Source organism: Equus asinus, chromosome 3 (assembly GCF_041296235.1).
Source record: "Equus asinus isolate D_3611 breed Donkey chromosome 3, EquAss-T2T_v2, whole genome shotgun sequence".
Lineage (NCBI taxonomy): Eukaryota > Metazoa > Chordata > Mammalia > Perissodactyla > Equidae > Equus > Equus asinus.
Window position 1 is genome coordinate 61,186,495 of NC_091792.1, and position 20,955 is coordinate 61,207,449.

The following is a 20,955-nucleotide window of genomic DNA, read 5'->3' on the forward strand; positions in this document are numbered from 1 at the left end:
CCAAAACAACTAAAAATGAAATGGCCCCACATGAGCAATGTACCCACCTTTCACTTTCATTGTTGCCCAGAAATGTTCCAAACTGTGAGGCGTAAGCGTGCTCAAAGAGCATGATGAGGAAATTCTCGTTAAATTCAAAAGAACAAGGGAACTGACGAAGTATCTGCCACACACAGTCCAAGAAGAGAAGGAATACAGGCGACTCCCACTTCTGCTTACTATTACAATAGGCTGACTGTGCACAGCGCTGCTGGAATGGGTGACCAGCCTACGAGAAAAGATGGAAATGTGACAGTCATATCCTAGTGGGATCACATTACAGCACATTCTATTAATAGTGTTTCACAAAATTACAACAAAAGTCATTAAATGAAACTGTGTAATTCAGGTGGCTTGCTGTTTAGGTTAATGATTTCTTGATTTAAAACAATATTTAGCGGGGCTGGCCCCGTGGCCGAGTGGTTGAGTTTGCGTGCTCCGCTGCAGGCGGCCCAGTGTTTCGTTGGTTCGGGTCCTGGGCGCGGACATGGCACCGCTCGTCGGGCCACGCTGAGGCAGCGTCCCACATGCCACACCTAGAAGGACCCACAGTGAAGAATATACAACTATGTACCAGGGGGCTTTGGGGAGAAAAAGGAAAAAAATAAAAAAATAAAAACATAAACAAACAAACAAAAAAATATTTAGCAGCTAATAAGGAAAAAGACACAATTTTCAAATACTTAATGAGGCTATGCAGTTAAGACATAAACATAAGAACAGCAATTGTCCTTGAAATACCAAATGGAAGAATAATGAACTTCAGTAATGAAAAACATAAATCTTTCTAGGTCTGAAATTTGGAGCACAGGCAAAGGATATAAGCTCTTCAGGTATAAAACGAAAGACAGCTATCAGCTTCGATCCATCCAAAGCATCACTGATTGTTGTAAGCTACATAAGCCTCACCACTGAATAGAGATAAAGATGGGGCTCTCCCACACAAACTGTATAAGGTCACTCCTGATATTAAATCTTTAACTACATATGAAAAAAGTTACCATCATGAAGAGGTCTTTATGAATATTTTCAGATTAGAGATAAAGCTGTCCTTAGTTTCCATGTTTTCCCAAAAAGAACTGGAAGAGTCTGCCATCTACTGACCAAAGGAAATTTAAGAATCATTTGGCTCTCTGGCCTGCCCAGAACCTGAGTACTGACCTTATCCCAAACCTGCTTTATCTTTGGGTCCTCATAGTACTGTATCTGACAAAGATAATGCCATGAACATATTCCAGTGGCTAATGGGATTTTGATCCCCACTAAAATGGTAATATATAAATAAGTAAATCATACTCGTTTGTTTGTTTGCTATGCATCATGAGCAATGTAGCTGAATAGATTTTCACCAAATGTTTAGGACGGTCTCACTTGAACAGAGAGAAAGGTCAGCTGTCAGGCAGGGTAGACATGGCAAGCACAACAGCACTGACACATAACATATCTGAACTGTAACCAGAAGGGCCAGAAACGATTTTCCTCCAGAGATACTTCCACTTTCAAGATACATCTACGCATTTATTTCCAATCACATTTATTTACTAAGTTACACACAGCATATAGACTCATAAATTAATCTCTGACTTGGAGGATTTCCATCTATTTTATGAGATCTTTATTTTAGTTGTCATTTGACATTAGGTGACAATACTGTGTTGTATCCTGGGGATAAACAGATGAATTGGACATGGTTCTCTGGCCTCAAAGAAGTCACTTTATTTGGGTCTAGTTCAGGAAACATGGCATGAAGAAAATGGATCAATTTCATCTGTGAAGGAGGTTAAGGTCCCAAAGACATCATGAAAGAAGTGACATTTAGCTGGATCTTAAGGGATGAGAAGGATTTCACCTGGCTCGGGAAGAGGACAGGAGGAAGCCAGACCAGCAAAAGGCAGAAAGCGCTAAAGCATACGCTTTGTGTTACAAGTCTCTAAGTCCCCTCGCCCCCAGCTTGTGTCTGTCATCTCTAATAAGACTAAGCTCTGCAAGACAGGACTGTGTTTTCCCTCGTTCGTATTTGCCCTGGGGGTAACAAAATACAACTAGTAAGGGTCTGCTAAGGGAATGAAGTGCCAAATGAGTAATATAAGCAAAGAGAGATCCAGAAATTGAGAGGGCAGTAAAGATTACAAACATTTATTGAGAGGAAGATGGATTAATTGTTCCCCAGAAAATTAAACACACAATTTAAACATTTTAATCGATTGAAATTTCATAGATTATATCTGCTCACACACACCAGAATCATAACATCAACTATTAGCAGTTGCTCTGCGCACCAAATAGCTTTTCTTACCTGCAGCCACTCTCTTTCTATCAGGGCCTCAAAACCACGGATGGTCCTGCTTCTTGGTTCCAAGATGATCTGGGCCAGGGAGGTGACCTGAAGTGTGGAATCGGTTCCTTCTGTTCCATGAATCAATATGGATGCTCCTTCCCTGACAGGAAAATCCAGAGTACAAATGAGATACTCCCAACATGGTCAATCAACTCTGTTAATAATAAACATTTACTGAGTACAATATTTCAAAGTCTTATGCATTCTGCACTGTCTACTAAGGCTTAGAGTCTAAATAAGGCATATGAAGAAAGCTTCCCTTGGGAAAAAAATAAAACTATGAGTCCCAAATTTCACGTGGCAAGAACCCCTTAAGTTCTAACAAATTTCACAGAAACTGTTAGCTGAATTTTTTCTCCCTTTATAAAACTGAAAAGCAGTCCTTATCACATACAGTAGGTGCTTACCTCTTCTGCTTTAATAGTTGATTAAAGCCTTTCCTCATCAAACCTAGAAACATACACTTAAAGCTATTTTTCTCTATCTATCTGACCTTGATTCTACCTTTCCACCATCAGCTGACTGTAAGGACGCCTTCATAAACTGCAGTGGATCTAGGAAACAAGTCCCAAACCACTCTTCGAGAAACATGAAAAGAAGAAGAAGCAAAAAAAAAAAAAAACCCATAAAACTATTAATCTAGAAAGTCTGTGGCAATGATACCTCTATACCACAATACTTAGGAGCCATCTGAGACTACCTTATTCTAAAGAGAGTGAGAGAAAACACTAAAAACTAAATTAACTACATCTTCTCCCCTCCCCTTCTTCCACCTCTTTTTATTGAAAGGACAGAGAAGAAAATTTTGCAAAAAAGGAAAATAAGCTCACCTCTTTCACATAAAAGTTTCATGTTTGGTTTCTACTATTAATTCTTTCCCCATGTATGTATATACTTTACATAGCTATAACAAAAGGTAGATTTCTTATTATTTCTACTTTTGTTATAAACATTTTCCCATGTTTCTATGTCATCTTTAGAAGTATTGTATTAATGGATATATAATATTCTATTAAGTGATAAACGACCATTTACTTAATCCTCTGGCTGGACATTTAGGTTATTGCCAATTTCTGTTACACTGTAGATAATGTACTTAGCTTTTCTGTCTTTTGCTGAATTATTTAAGAGTTCTTAATTTAAAAATAAGAATCCCTGATGTTCACGTATGGTTAGGTTAACAACCTCATTCTTAGGGTGAAATCTAATGATTAAGCTGAAGGGTATGAGCAAGTATTTTAAAGCTTCTGAATATACTGAATATGTATCTTAGTTATCTGTGATATATTCTGAATTCAATTCAATTAATTTAAGGTCTGTTTTGAGTAATTAATTTTAAGGGCAGACTTCTATGGAGGTATAAGTAATAAACTAATATGTATCAGAAAAGGGAACCCAAACATGGCAAAATAAACCAAAACCTTCAACTCTTCTAAGAGTGTGGAAGTCCCTGTTTGTTTAAGATGGCCAGCCCAAACTAAACAAAGGCAGAGATGGCAAACACTGTTCTGCACCTAAGGTTGCTTTGATCTGCATCATCTTGTTATTATGGCTGAAAACCATGACAACATGGTGTTAAGTGTCTATAACAATTCACGTTTTGTAAGAAAACAGAAGCCTCTGTACTCATCATGTAAGGGGAAACCTTTTTAACTTAGGTTAAAAAGAAACAAAACCTTTAATAGTAACACCTCATCATTCTGTATTATTCTTTTCTCTACCACAGAACTTTGGTCTCTAGCTCCCATATTTTATTAGATAAACGAGCTTTGCCTAAAATAAAGGTTATTGACAGCCTTGGAATCCTGACACCAAGAGTCTCTACCCATTTTTGGTTCTGTCACTATCTCACCACAGGATCTTAAGCAACCCATTCTATTATCAATTTCTCACTAACCACAAAAAAATTACATATATATTTCCCCAATTTGGAAGCATCAATAAAACAAATTGAAGTCTCAAAGAAAAGTGCCATCCAACTAGGTAGTGGCAATACTTATACCTACCTATTGTTTCAGTGGGAATCCCCTTCTTAAAAAGGGCATTCTAAGCTTCTGCAACAACTTATACCAATCCTTCTGCCTCTGTTCAAGTCTTCTGCCTCAAGTCTCAAGGATTGGCAACCTTCAACTGAGTGAATAAACTAAAATCACTTCATATACTCCACATCACTGCCATCAGGTTTTCCCAACTCGAGATCCTGATATCACTGCACATATCAAGTAGTTTGTAATAAGATGTCTGAGAGATCAGAACCAGTTTACTGTGAAACAAAACTACATGTTTCCTTCCATTGGTATTTCAAAAGTAAGAAGGCAAGTTTGGCCCTCTGGGAAAAAATAAGAAAACTCCTTTTCATTCTTTTTCACGGTGTAAGAAAAGGAAAATTGGTAGATTCAATTTAATTTATAGAAAAAATAGGTCCTTTAGTACTTAAAATATTTGTGTCATTATAGATATATATTTGCTACATGGTTCACATTCATTCAACAAACATTAACTATCAATTCAATGTCAGAATCTATGCACATACTTCACTGATAACTGAATGGCACTGACTATCTTACATAGTAATTTATAGAATGATCTGAACATAGGACATACAATAGGCACAAACTTTAACATAATATATAAACATATGTCTGGATAAAAGCAAAGTGTAGTTAGCAGTGCATATCCCATTCCAGAATGCTGAAATGCACTTTACCTGTCGATACACTGAGCCGCTAGACAGGCAGTTGTAAGAATCTCTTTGATGTGAGTCAGCCAGTTCGAGGCTTCCAATTTACTGAGCCATCGGTCCATATTATGTGTTTGGTCATTACAAGCTTCCACGAGTTTGATTAAGCTCTCCTGAAGAATGTGATACCTTTAAAAAACAAGGAAAAGTAAAAAAGAAAACAGAAAATAGAATGATAAAGGAAGAAACCAAACCAAAAATTCAGCCTCCAATATATCAAAGAGCAAAAGTAGCTCAAAATACTATAAAAAGATTTACCTTGCTATACAATAACTTGAGGATTAAAGACTGAAAAATGACATTTAAACATGGTTGCAAAGATGCTTAAAATGCCTATCATGGTAAACTGTTCCTCATCTGATCAGATTAAACCCAGTTTGCATAGCTGGATTATCTGACCGGGGAGACAGCCAGAGCACTGCATTGTATGACAGGCCACAAGACAGCACCACTGACATGTGCAATCCTGTTCCCACGGATCCAGCATGAGATACCTGGGACCGTTAGCACGATGCCCCAGGCCAGCTCAGACACCATTGTTTTATTAGCTCCAACTCCCACCTACCCACCCAGAAGCACGCCTAAGGCACCACTTGCAAGCATAGCCATGAGCTAATATAGGTGGAGGAAACAGGGTGTGAGAACAGGTAGGTATGTGGGAAACTGAAACTCTAAAGTCTTTTGACTTAGGAAAATCTAATTATCCTTAGCATACCTGTTCAGTAAGTTTGGTAACCACTGATCTACAAGTAGAGGAGCAGACCTTGTAGTGATGAAATTTCAGGGCTGACTTAGAGAAACAATGCTATTTGACTAAAACTCACCTGCGCGCATCCAAGATGCCCATTAAGTTTTCTGCTTATCATTTAAAACATAATGACAGGATATGCAGCCAATTTTTGACTCTAAGTTAGTGCGTAGGTTAGTTTAAAAACCTGTGATTTTTGAACAGGTAAGGGCTCACCCACTCTAATGAGCTTCAAATAAGAATCCATCTCTGTCTCCAGAATCTTTACCTCTCAATGGACTTATGAATCCGCCTCCACTGGGGATAGTGAGCTTCTTGTTCAAAGCCGCCTCCTTTGGCTCTAGCTTGCTGAGCTACAGTTAGAGATCGAGTGTCAATGATGTAGCCACGTTTTCCTGCCCTGAGGGTAGCATTTATCAGCTTCTCATCTTCTTTGCACCGTCTGCCATTTGTGCCAGTGAGTGGCTGACCACTTCGCATAATTACCTAGAAGCACAATGCAGTTTAAAATTTAATAGTAGCTGTTTTTAACGTCTCTGAAAACAGAAATGAATTAGCTAGATTAAGAGTATCTCAAAAACAACTGTGTGACACTTTGGAGATGGATTTGATGCCAAAACAAATAAATATTTCTATATGCTGACAATAGTTAATAATTGTAAAACAAAAATAAGCCTTGCATTTTTACACAATTTTTCTTCCTAACTCAAAATACTTTCACATGATAAATTATAGTTTCTCTTTAAGATCAAATGTTACAATTCATTTAGTCAGTGAATTGATTACCCAGTGGACCTGGCCTTGTAATGAAGATAATAATAATGGCCTGTGTGCCAGCAAACTTTTACTTCAACTACATAAACTTAGGGTTGGCAGATTTTATCAAGAATTATAAAGAGAAAAGGCACCAATGGCAAAATAAAAAAGCCTATGAAGTATTCTTCTTGTTTGGGGAATCATTTTCAATATCTTGAAAGTTGCTTATCTATTATTCATTCTCCGGTGGCCTCCTTCCATCTTTTTGCTATTCCAGGATTAACCACTTGTCTCCAAAGACTACCTATGTTTTCAAAGGTTTGCTTTTGAAACTTTTCCAAAGAAATCATTCTCTCTTATACTGATCTCTTCCCTGGTGAATAGTTCAGAGTTACTTCAATTTCACCCCACAATATACACTGTTATCTTTACCTTGAAATTTAACATGATCAAGAAAGGTCAACCAGAGGATGATAATGGCTAACTCTCCGACTGTGTTTACCATGTAAATGGACAGCATATTCAGTATCATTTGTTAAAATGCGTTATAATGAACCCTACTAAACAGAAATACTACTGAGCAAGCAGGACAGATGATCTGATGCCCAAGGAGCAAATTTTTAGAATCTTTTCATCCTAAATATCCATATTTTACTTGTTACCAGGGTTCAAAAGAAAATAGAAGATGGCTATAACTTATCCACTAATATACTATGGGTTTCAATATGAGAAGCAGAGTTTATTGACTGAGAGAAAATAAGAGGAGAGAAACAGATTTAGAAAATATTTAGAAAACAAATACACAGTGAGCACTTGCCTATTCCACTCCTGACTCCCGTGTTTACTTAAGTTGTGACTAATGACATGTGTCACTCTTCTCCCTTTTGAAAATAAAAACGTTTGCTCAATTTACCTTTCAAAGGGAAATTTGGTGAGAATAATTAAAATAAAGTATCTTACCATTATTCTGGTCAGATGAATTTATTTTTCTACCTAAGAGTGTTACTTTAAGAATCAAATGAACATTAGTTCCCTTTGTACTGAGTCCTGAAGATAAACCTAGCTTGGGTTTTTCTAAGGTTGAGCAGCATCATAGAAAGAATTCAAAGTCATATCCTTATCACAGAAAACACTCTACTCCTGATTCCCTAAAGTTTAAACGAAGGAAGTCCTAGCAGGAGAGACCAATCACTTCAGCAACCAAGTACACAGAAAGGGGGAAGATTTCTTAGGAAAGGTTCTCAAACCTAGTCTTTCAGTAGCTCAAGCAGCAGTACAGTACACTTACCATTCCGTTTTTTTTATGATAATAGCTGAGTACTGGGAAGCGTCCTCCATGTCGAAATGTAGCTACTTTCCGAAGAGCTTCATCATCAATGGATTTGGGCACTATGACAATTGGCGGGTACGAGGGGCAAACAGCAAATTCCTTATTGACATAGCTTAACCTCCATTCACTGGTCTGAAAAACAGAAAAAAGTTCAAAGCTAAGGAAGTATCTCAATGTCACAAAATAATCTGAAAACTTTTGAAGGACCTTACAGATCAACTGTCACACAACGAAGACACCATCTCTCAGGAATTTAATAGAAGAATATCTAGCCCATACTTAACTACTGCCAGAGAAAAGGAGCTCCATTCTTCAGAGTCAGCTTCCTGCAATGCTAGGTACCCCTAGTTCCTAGAAAGTTCTTCCTCATATTGAGCAAAATACGTTGCTCTGTAATTTCCTCTATTGGTTTTTACCATTGTTTTCAGTACAAGTTCCCTATTTCACATGGCATCCTCTCAAACATGTGAAAGACAGTTGTTTCTCCCTTAGTCTTCTATTCTCCAAGTTAAATATATTAAGTATATCCTTGATTATCAGGGCCAACATCATCTCACTCATCCTTTTATGGGTACCATTTGTTAATGGTACTCTTCAAGTATAGCAACAGGAAAACTATAACATTCCAGATAATGCTTAACCAGAACAGATGAGAACAAAGCTACTACCTATTCTAAATCCCTTGTTCCTTTCTGTTACTTAAAAAGGAGAAAAATAAAGACAGACTCGTAACATCTTAAAACAACAGCAACTTAATACTAACAAAAATCACACTCAGAAGTTAATGAAATAATTTCTAACTCAGTATGCTAAGGACTAAATTATACAATATAAAACTATCAAATGACAACTTATTTCAAACATCAAAAATGAAAACCACTTGAAGACTGTAAAAAGCTTTTTACAGTAAAAGAATAAATAAAATTATGTATATGTAAATTTCAATATATTCCTGTAAATCAGAGTTGGCCTAACATATTGGCCACCAGGAGGATAAAACTAGATGTACTGTAGGACAAAGTATTCTTTTAAAAAGCTCTTTTATACAAGATACAATATTGCATTTTTAAAAATTTTTTCAGTTTTCAAAATTATTCATTATCGGAGCACGTCTAGGTGGGCTGCAACAGTAGGCACCAGCAGCCTGAAGCCCCCCCGTGATGGCCCCCACGGCAGAAGAGGGAATCCAAAGGACCACTGTGACTACAAGGAGGGGCCCAGGCCCAGTTAGCAACTGCGGACAGGGTTCCTGGTTGGTGCAGTATAAACAGCTGCTCCCCCACCACACCAGCAGAAACAAGTGGAAGGAGCAACTAATCTCTATCTCTATGCGGAGGCACAAATCTACAACATCAAGCAATATGAAAAAATACATTAAATCTCCAGAACAGAAGGAAAATAACAAATACACAGACAACAATCCCAAAGAAAATGAAATATATAACCTAAATGACGATGACTTCAAAACAGCCATCATTAAAATACTCAATGAGTTAAGAGAGAATTCAGATAGACAACTCAACGAGTTCAGGAGCTATGTCACAAAAGAGTTTGATACGATAAAGAAGAACCAAACAGAAATACTGGAAATGAAGAACACAATAGAGGAGATTAAGAAAAATCTAGATGCACTGAACAGTGGGGCCGATAATATGGAGGAAAGAATTAGCAATTTGGAAGATGGGAATATAGAAATGCTGCAGGCAGAGGAGGAGAGAGAACTAAGACTAAAAAGAAATGCAGAAACTCTCCGAGAATTATCCGACTCAATTAGGGGATGCAACATGAGGATTATAGGTATACCAGAGGGAGAAGAGAAGGAGAAGGGGGCAGAAAGCCTATTCAAAGAAATAATGGCTGAGAACTTCCCAAATCTGGTGAGAGAGATGGATCTTCAGGTGACAGAAGCCAATAGATCTCCAAACTTTATCAATGCAAGAAGACCAACCCCACAGCATATAGTAGTGAAGCTAGCAAAAGTCAACGACAAGGAGAAAATACTAAGGACAGCCAGGCAAAAGAAACTAACCTACAAAGGAACCCCCATCAGGCTATCAGCAGATTTCTCAGCAGAAACTTTACAGGCTAGAAGAGAGTGGAATGATATATTCAAAAATTAGAAGGACAAAAACCTACAGCCGAGAATTCTCTACCCAGTGAAAATATCGTTCAAATACGATGGAGAAATAAAAACTTTCCCAGATAAACAAAAATTAAGGGAGTTCATTGCCACAAAACCTCCTCTTCAGGAAATCCTTAGGAAAACCCTCATTCCTGAAAAATCAAAAAAAGGAAAGGGGCTACAAAACCAAGAGCACAGGAGATAAGTAGAAGGACAACAACAGAGAGTAGCAGCTCTTCATCAGAACAGATTAAACCATGGGACGAGAAACAAAGGAAATTGAAGAAAACCGGAAAACAAGACATAAAATGGTAGTGGTAGGCCCCCACATCTCAATAATCACTCTAAATGTAAATGGATTGAACTCCCCAATCAAAAGACACAGAGTGGCAGGATGGATCAAAGAACAAGATCCAACAATATGCTGCCTCCAGGAAACACACCTCAGCCCCAAAGACAAACACAGACTTAGAGTGAAGGGATGGAGAACAATACTCCAAGCTAATAATGAACAAAAGAAAGCAGGTGTCGCTATACTAATATCAGACAAGGTAGACTTCAAAGCAAAACAGATAAAGAAAGACAAAGAGGGACAGTATATAATGATAAAAGGGACTCTCCACCAAGAAGACATAACACTTATAAATATATACGCACCCAACACAGGAGCACCAAAATTTGTAGTTCTTAACAGAACTAAAAGAAGACATCAACAACAATACAATAATAGTAGGGGACCTCAACACACCATTAACACCAATGGACAGAACATCCAGACAGAAAATCAACAAGGAAATAATAGAATTAAATGAAAAATTAGACCAGATGGACTTAATAGATACATATAGAACACTTCATCCAAAAACAGCAGGTTACACATTCTTCTCAAGTGCACATGGAACATTCTCAAGGATTAACCATATTTTGGGAAACAAAGCAAACATCAATAAATACAAGAGAGTTGAAATAATATCAAGCATCTTTTCTGATCATAATGCTATGAAACTAGAAATCAACTACAAGAAAAAAGCAGAGAAAGGTACAAAAATGTGGAGACTAAACAACACGCTTCTGAACAAACAATGGATTGTTGAAAAAATTAAAGAAGAAATCAAAATTATTATCAATTTTAAAAAGACAATTTCTAAAAGATTCATTATTTTAAAAAAAGAAGTTACCTGTTTCCTGATCACCCATTTCCTAATTCTCTTTCCCCAGAGGCAACCATTTTCAACTCTTTTGCTTTTTTCCCCCTTTTTGCTGTTTACTTCCAAATTTCTAAATAACATAATTATACTGCTATTTCTTGATTTTTCACCATTAGGTATTACTTATTGATTTCTTGCTCTAGAGAATAATATGCTTCTCTTTGATCTGCAATATCATTTCTGTCATACATTAAGTTTCCATACATATAAGGCTTTCTATTCTGTCCCACTGATCTACTTGCATGAAGTCCCATAGGTTTTAGAATAAGCTTGATATTTGGTAGGCTGTCTCCTCTCCCTCCTTTTTGTTCTTCAAGAATACCTTGGCTCCTTTTGGTCCTTTGCTCCTTCATGTAACTTTTATCAAATTCTATGTAAAAACCCAATGGTTTTAATAAGATTGCACTGACTTCATAGAATGATTTGGAGACAATTACCTCTTTATAATATTCAATCTCCCTGTCCATGAGCAAGTCTTAATCTACTTTTTTTAAAGCTTTCTTAATTTTTTCAATAACGTTTTATAATTCTCTCAATAAAGGTCTTGCATATCTTTTCTTAGATATGCAAGAAAGGCTTCTGTTCCTAGAAGCCTTAGATTCTTGTTGCATGTTGTCAAAATTGTGGTTGGTGTAGAGAAATGTCTACAATCTCAAGATCCTTTCAGTTTCCTATGTAGACAAGCATAGAATCAACAAATAATGACAAGTTTGCTTCTTTCACTTCAATTCTTATACTTTTTATTTTTCCTCCTTGTCTTCCTGAGCTGGCTAGGAGTAGTGGTGATGGGCAGCCTTGTTTCCCTCGAACTCACAGGGAATGATAAAAGATTTGCTTTTGGCATGTTTTGTTTTTGGTAGCTCCCCTTTATCAGATTAAATTAATTCCCTTCAAATCTAATTCTGCTAAGCATTTTTATTATGAATAAATGTTTAATTTTATCACATTGTTTTTTCTCTTCTAATTTTGTTATACCATGTATGTAATTTGTCTTTTCTCTCTGGCTAATTTTGTAATATTCTCTTTGCCTTACTGTTCAATAGTTGGACAACAACATATCTAAATGAAGATTTCTTTTTGATTATCCTGCTTGGTGTTTCCTGGGATACTTAACCTAAGAGTTCGACTTTCACTGATTCTGGAGAATTCTCAGCCATTACCTATCTGAATACTGTCTTTCTTCCATTTTCTCTATTATCTTCTTCTTGAACTCCCATTTAATAAATATTGGATCTTCTTCCTTAATCATCCATGCATGTCTAATTTTTCAATCATTTTTTCCATCTTCCTTATTTCTCCATTCTGTGTTCTGAGTAATTACTTCAGATCTATATTCCAGATCACTAATTCTCTTTTTCTCACCAGCTACATAACCTTTACATTACTGTATTTTCTCTTTTTAGTCAACTTTATTATTTTATTATTTATATGAAAAATAAACTAGATCCAATTAGAGTGCATGATTTCATGAATCTTGACAGCTGTATGCACCCATGAAACCACTGCCACAATCAAGATAACGAATATTTCAATCATCTCCCACAAAAAACCCTTGTCAGGGCCGGCCCGGTGGTGCAACAGTTAAGTTTGAATGTTGCATTTCAGCAGCCCAGAGTTCGCAGGTTCGGATCCCAGGTGCAGACATGGCACCGCTCGGCAAGCCATGCTGTGGTAGGCATCCCACATATAAAAGTGGAGGAAGATGGGAATGGATGGTAGCTCAGGGGCAGTCTTCCTCAGCAAAAAGAGGAGGATTGGCAGCAGATGTTAGCTCAGGGCTAAACTTCCTCAAAAAAAAAAAAAAAGAAAAAATCCCTTGTGTATTTCTGCAGTCCATATTTCTCCCTCCACACCCAAGGCTAGGAAATTATTAATCTGCTTTCTGTCACTTTGGTGTCATATCTAAGAAATCTTTGCCTAATCCAAGGTCATAAAGATTTTCTCCCGTATTTTCTTCAAGAAGTTTTATAGTTTTAGCTCTTATGTTTTGGTCTACTGTAGATTTTGAGTTAATTTTTGTGGATAGTATAAAGTAAAAATCTAAGATTCATCTTCTTTAATATATGGTATCCAAGTGTTCCAATGCCATTAGTTGAAACAGCTATCCTTTCCCTATTGAATTTACTAGGCATCTCTAGCAAAAATTAATTGACCACAAATGGTAGGGTTTATTTCTGGATCCTCTATTCTGCTCCACTGATCTATATGTCTACCCTTATGCCAATACCAGACTCTCTTGATTACTGTAGCTTTATAATAAGTTTTGAAATCAAGAAATATAAATCTTTAACCATTTTTTTTCAAAGTTGTTTTGGCTATTCTAGTAACTCTGCATTTCCATATAAATTTTAGGATAATCTTGTCAATTTCTACAAAAACATCTATTGGGATTTTGATAGGAATTGCAAGGAATTTATAAATCAATTTGAAGAGAACTGTCATCTTAATGAGAGGTCAGCAAACTATAGTCCACAAGCCAAACCCAGCCCATTGCCTGTTTTTGTAAATAAAGTTTTGCTGGAACACCACCCATTCACTGATGTATCATCTATTGCCGTTTTCATGCTACAACAGTAGAATGGAATAGATCTAACAGAAACTGCATGATCCACAAAGCCTAAAATATTTACTGCCTGGTCCTTTACATAAGTCAGCCCACTACTGATGGTAACCAGTCATATGTTGCTTAACAATGGAGATGCATTCTGAGAAAGGTGTTGTTTGGCAATTTTGCCATTGTGCGAACATCATAGAGTGTACTGACACAAATCTAGATGGTACAGCCTACTACACGTGTAGGCTACATGGTACTAATCTTATGGGACCACTGTAATATACACAGTCTCTTGTTGACTGAAATGTTGTTACGTGGTGCATGACTGTATTGTCTTCCAACCCATGAACATGGTATATCTATCCATTTATTTAGATATTAACTTCTCTCAGCAATGTTTTGTGTTTTTCAGAGTACATATCCTACACTTCTTTTGTTAAATTTGTTCCTAAATATTTTATTCATTTTCAGATTACTTGTTGCCCACACAGTTTTTGTACACTTATATCAAGCAATCTTGCTAAATTTATTAGTTCTAGTTATTCTATTCATTTCTGCTATTTGCATTTCATTCTTTCCAGTTACTTTGCTCCTTTTTTTCTAGCTTAAGTTGGAGCTTAAATTAGTGATTTTACACTTTTCTTTTTTAATTTAAGCATTTTAAAGCTATAAGTTTCTCTTTAAACATTGTTTGAGCTATATTCCACAAATTTTGATGTGTTTCATTTTCATTATCATTCAGTTCAAAATATTTTCTAATTTCCTTTATGATTTCATTTTTTCTTCTTTTGAAGATACAAGCTAGGTACCATTAGTTTTTTTTCTTTCTTTTTGTTGTTTTTTCTGCTGGGAAAGACTTGCCCTGAGCTAACATCTGTTGCCAATCTTCCTCTTTTTTTCCCCTCCCCAAAGCTCCAGTACATAATTGTATATTCTAGTTGTAGGTCCTTCTAGTTCTTCTATGTGAGCTGCCACCATAGCATGGCTACTGACAGATGAGTGGTGTGTTTCCACGCCCAGAAACAAAACCCGGGCTGCTGAAGCAGAGCGTGCAGAACTTTAACCACTAGGCCATCAGGGCTGGCTGTATGATTTCAGTTTTGACTCATAGACAAGTATTTTGTTTAATTTAGAAATACTCTAGGTACTCCTAAATACCTTAGTGTTGTTGATTTCTAATTTAATTCCTTTGTGGTCAGAAATTATACTTTGTACAGTTTCAATCCTTTTAAATTTATTAAGATGCATTTAACAGCTCAACATATGGTCTCTCTTGAGAAATATACCACGTGCTCATGAATACTGATCATTCTGCAGACGTTGGGAACAGCATTCTATAAATATCAGATAGTGTTGCTCAGATCCTCTGTCTCTCCTTGTTTTGTTCTCCTTGTTTGTCTCTCCTTGTCTAGTTGTTCTATTAATTGCTGAGAGGACAGTTTTAACAATCTCTGACCATGATCATAGAATTGCTTATTTCTTCCTTCATTTCCATCAATTTTTGCTATTAGGTATATATATTGTTATATCTTCCTGACAAATTTTATCATTATGAAATGAGCCTCTTTATTTGATATTTTGTGTCTTGAAGTCTTTTTTTAAAATCTGGAATTAATGCAGCTACTTCCACTTTTTTATGTTTATTGTTTTCATCACATATTTTTTTCCGCCCATATATTTTCAACCCATCTGTGTCTTTACCTTCAAAATGCATCTCCTGTACACAGCTTATATTCAGGTCTTGCTTTTTTTTTTAATTAATTCTGACCAATCTCCACCTTTAACTGGAGTGTTTAGCTCATCAATATTAAAATACTTATCAATATGGCTGTATTTTAGTCTAGCATTTATTTTCTGTTATCCCTTCAGTTTTTATTGCTATGTTTTATTTCCCATCTTCTTTTGGACTATTTAAATACTTTTTAGAATTGCATTCTAATATATGTATTAACTTTCTAATTATACCTCTTCACATTTCTTAAAAAGTGATTGCTCTAGGACAATGGTTCTCAACCAAGGGTGATTTTGCCCCCAGGGAACATTTGTCAATGCCTGGAGACAACTGAGGGTGGGGGAAGAAGAATGCTTCTGGCATCCAGTGGTGCCAGGGATGCTGCCAAACATTGTACAATGCACAGGACAGCTTTTGATAACAAAGAATTATCCGACCCAAATGTTAATAGTGCTAAGTTTGAGAAACCTGCTCTAGGGATTATAATATATATCCTAAACTTAAATATTAGCCCACATTATATAAAATGTAAAAACCTTAAAACTGTACAGGTTGGGAGGTGACCTGGTGGCGTAGTGGTTAAGTTTGTGTCCTCTGCTTCAGTGGCCCAGGGTTGGCAGGTTTGGATCCCGGGCGTGGACCCACGCACCGCTCATCAAGCCACGCTGTGGCAGCAACCCCACATAAAATAGAGGAAGACTGGCACAGATGTTAGCTCAGCAACAATCTTCCTCAAGCAAAATAGAGGAAGACTGGCAACAGATGTTAGATCAGGGCTAATCTTCCTCACACAAACAAAAGCAAAAACTGTACAGCTCTATTTATCAATTCAGATACCCCACACACAGTCGCCTTTAATGCTAGTTTCCATATGTAATATGTCTGCATACACTATAAACAGCATAAAGGCAATGCTGATAGTTTTTGTTTTAAATACTCATACATATTTTAAAGACACTAAAAAGGAAAAAAATAGCCAGTTATATTTACCATTTCCAATGTTCTTCAATCATTCTGAATATTCAAGTTTCCCTCTGGTATTATTTCCCTTCAGTCTGAAGAACTTCCTTCAACATTTCTTATAGTGAAGGTCTCGGCGACACAGTCTTAGTTTCCTTTTACCTGAAAATGCTGTCTGACATTCATTCTTTAAAGATGTTTTCCCCAGATATAGAATTCAGGATTGGCAGGTTTTGTTCCTTTTAGCACTTTAAAAGATTTCTCTTCTGGTCACCATAATTTCTGATGAACAGTTCATCATTTGAATTGCTGTCTCCATGTATGTAATGTGTTGTTTTTATCCGGCAGCTTTCAAGATTTTCTCCTTATCATTGCTCTTTGACAGTTTGACTATGATATGCCTAGGCATGGTTTTCTTCATATTTATCCTGTTTGGGGTGCTGAGCTTTCTAAATTTATACCATTCACCAAATTTGGAAAGTTTTTGATTATTATTTCTTGAAATATTTTTCCTACCTTATTCCCTCTATTCTCTCCTTCTACATCTCCAACTGCACAAATACCAGACATTGTGATACTGTCCCACAGGTCCCTGAGGCTCTGCTTAGTTTTCTGTAATTTCTCCCCTCCCCCTTCTTTCTATTGAATAATTTCTATTACCCTAACTCCAAGTTCACTGATTCTGTCCTCTGTTATCTCCTCTTTGCTATTTAGCCCATCCAGTGAATTTTTTATTTCAGACATAATTTTCAAAAAGTTCTAAAGAGTTCCATTTGATTCTTTTTAATATTTTCTATTTCTCTGTTGAGATTTCCTGTCTTTTCCTTGATTTTAGGCATATTTTCCTTTCTGGAAAATTAGGCAGTTTTAAGAGCTGCTTTAAAGTCGTTGTGTGATAATTTGAACATCTGAATCATCTCGGAGTTGGTATTTGTCAATTATCTTTTGTCTGGAGAATGGGTCACAATATCTTGGCTCAACTTTGGATTGTATCTTGGACACTGTGAATGTCATGTTGTGGAAAGTTTCTGTTCTGTTATACTCCTTTGAAGAGCTTAATGTTTTTGTTTTAGCAGGCAATTAACTTGGTTAGACTTGAACTGCAAACCCTGTAACACCTGTTGTGCACAGCAGCTCAGATCTTAGTTCTGACTGCTCTCAGTCTGCCCCAAGCAAGCACGGTTCAAGAGCCAGCCAGAGATTTGGGGTTGTATACGGAATGAAGGCGCCCCTTCTCTGGCTCTCTGGTTGCCTCAGGCCCTTCCCCCATCAGAGAGAAAGTGGGCTTTCTATTGGAATGTTAGCTGTTCCACACCATCAATGCCACAACTGTGGGCCCTCAAAGACAAGGCCCCCAAGCAGGAAACTCACTCTGCCATACACTTTCTCTAAGTTTTGATCCCCTCCAAAATATGCTGCTTTCTGCTCACTTACCAAAGCTTTCAGGTAGTAGTTTTTTGTATTTTAATCACAGTTGGCCATTGATATATGCAGGAGGGCTTGTCAGATAGAAGCTACTCAACCATCACCAGAAGGAGAACCTTATCATCTATTTTGTATATAATTTCTAAAGTGGTAGATTAGGGGAGTACAGACATACCATATATGTGTATTTCAGAAAAGTATCTGAAACAACCTTTCATGATATCCTAGAATAAAAGCATGCTAAAAGTGAGAGGAACTCTAGAGATCATTTTGCTCAATACTCTCATTTTGTAAACGTGGACACTGAGTCGCAGAAAGTCAAGCAGCCAGTAACATATCTGGAATGCAACACAAGATATCTTGATAGTTTTAGTACTCTGTCCTCTCAATACCACAGCTCTTTTGGACATAACAGAGAAACGAAGACTGGCAAATATTATAACTAATAGTTTTTCAGATGGTCAAAAAACCTTACTCAAAGACTCAAAGAATATTGATTAAGTGATAGATGTCTACCTGGCAGGTGATTTTTAATGATACGCAGAAGGCCTTATTGTTCTTTTGTCCTATTCTGCATAAATGCACATTCCTACATTCATTCACTCAACAAATATTTACTTTTTGCCTATCATGTGCTAGGAATACAGTAGGGAACAAAAATGACAAGGTTCCTGCCCTTGTAAAGTTTATATTCTAGCAGCTTATATTCTAGCCCAGGAGAGACACAATAAACAAACAACAAATAAGAAGCTTTCCACATTGCTGACACCCTCCTACTTAAAACTCACTCTTCCCTTGGCTTTGTCCTCCTCACCCCTTAAATGATTCAATCCTTGGTCCCCTTCTCACTTTAGATGCTTTTCCTAGGCAATCTCAGTGTCTCCCCATGGTTTCCTCAATGTTGATTACTTTCAGCTTTTCACTTTTTTCACAGATCTCTCAAATAAGCTCTGAACTATCTCTTGTACAATGACATGTACCATACAGGCCCTTCAAATTTGCCATCTCCAAGACTGAACTCAACTCATTCCCTGTCAAGCACATATCTCCTTCTATCTTTCCCATCTCAGCGGTATCATCCTAGATGCCACTGCCTGTTTTACCTCTCACACCCAGTGAGTGGGTCACCAACTCCTTTTAATTCTACTTCCTGACTCTTTCTGCACTATAACCCCTCTGCTATTGATCCATCTTCTTTATATTATTACAGTAGGCGCTTAGGCAGTTTTTCAGCATTTTGCATCAGAATTTATTTTCTATAACATAAATCTAATAATGTCATTTCCCCTGTGCTTTGTGGATATTTTTGTCAGAACCTATTTTATTGTACTCGATTACTTAATTATTAGACTTTGAACAAGTAGAAGGAAGGGACCATGCTTTGCTCATCTTAAATTTCCATAATCAAGCAATAGTAAGTAAATGCTTCAAATCAAGGCATTAAAGATGTTCTCATTAAATCTGTGGATTATGAAATTTGCAGGAAAATAACACAACTTTGAATACATAAATTTCTTAATTAGCTAAACCAAAAAGAAAATGCCTACCAGGAAAAAAGTGTTGAATCTAAGTAAAAATAAAAAAATAAAATAAAAATGTAGGGAGGACACCTTAATAACACAAGTGAAAAGATGTAGGAATTTTAGTTTATTTCATTGGTAATTTAATTCTCAAAAAGCTAATGCAACTTTAGGTGGCCTTAAAAGTATCAGTAATAGTTCCAGTCTACACTAAATGTTATGGGTACCGAATTTTAAGAGAATCAATGACAAACTGAAGACCCTGCTGAGAAGAGCAACCAGGACAGTGTGGGGCCCTGAGGTCAGTGTTGTTAGAAAAGGTTGAAGTAAATACTGATGTTTACTCTATAGAAAGGACAACAGTCAAGACATTTGTTGTTAGTGCTGTCCAGTAGATTCCAACTCCTAGCGACCCTGTGTACAACAGAGTGGGACCCTGCCCCATCTTTTTGCACCATCCTCTCATCTTCCGGTGCTATCTCAGACAATGCTCCACTGCTACTCATAGGGTTTTCATGGCCAACTTTTTCAGAAGTGCATGGCCAGGTACTTCTTCTTAGTCTGTCTTAGTCTAGAAGCTCTGCTGAAACCTGTCCACCATGGGTGACCCTGCTGGTAAATTTGAAATACTGGTGGCATAGCTTTCAACATCACAGTAACAAGCAGCCACCAGAGAATGACAATCGACAGATGGGTGGTGTGGTTCCCCAACCAGGAAATGAACCTGGACCATGGCGATGACAGCACCGAATCTTAACCACTAAACCACCAGGGCTGGCAATGGGGATGTAAAATTTCTTAATTTCAAGAAGAGTTCATGGTAGAGAATAAGACAATCTGAGTAAAACATGGTAACGTCAGAAACTTTGGGTCTAAGTACAGGGAGACAGACTCTCAGTATTAGAGCTGTGCCCAAATGGGACATTGCTGCGTGATTTTGTGAATTCTCCTGCACTAGAAATTTCAAGTAGAGGCTGGACAACCACATCATGAATATATTTAGCACAGGGGATTTCCGCACAGAATAGGAGACTGATTTGAATGCTGACTTGCAGAATGTCGACTTAGCACCTAACTCCAAGATAGATAATGGGCAGCTCATTGGGACAGACATTTTTGGGTAACCAAGCAAATCGTCCAGACATCTCCCTTCCTGATCACATTCTGACTGCCATTTTCCACCTAGGAAATAACTCAGGATTCCTCTGAGGTAGCTGTCAGATGGCAGTTAATTGATACAAGAGAAAAGCATCACATATTTGAGAATGCTTACTAGAGAGTTTTTAATGCAATAAAGACATTGAATATAAATGTAAATATAGGTAGTCATCTATGAACTACATAAAAATGCTCCATATATAACCATGTAAAATTCCCTTTCCTTTCTCACTTTGCTGCTGTGGACATCTTTGTTCTCTAAATGACATGGTACCCTGGTCCCTACTTCTTGAACCCCTCAGGACCCATTTACAGAGGTATGATG

The 20,955-nt window shown here is 37.0% G+C and overlaps 1 protein-coding gene across 2 annotated transcripts in view; it reads right to left on the minus strand.

The window, feature by feature from the left end:
- Positions 1–20,955, minus strand: part of MTMR9 (myotubularin related protein 9) — a 58,792-nt gene that overhangs the window by 20,503 nt on the left and 17,334 nt on the right. For both annotated transcript variants that reach the window (XM_070505100.1, XM_070505101.1), the window contains 5 exons: positions 7,910–8,083; positions 6,134–6,351; positions 5,085–5,246; positions 2,336–2,477; positions 48–268 (listed from right to left, as the gene is read on the minus strand). In XM_070505100.1, the coding sequence (XP_070361201.1) occupies positions 48–268; positions 2,336–2,477; positions 5,085–5,246; positions 6,134–6,351; positions 7,910–8,083 (917 nt within the window). The remainder of the gene's footprint in view (positions 1–47; positions 269–2,335; positions 2,478–5,084; positions 5,247–6,133; positions 6,352–7,909; positions 8,084–20,955) is intronic.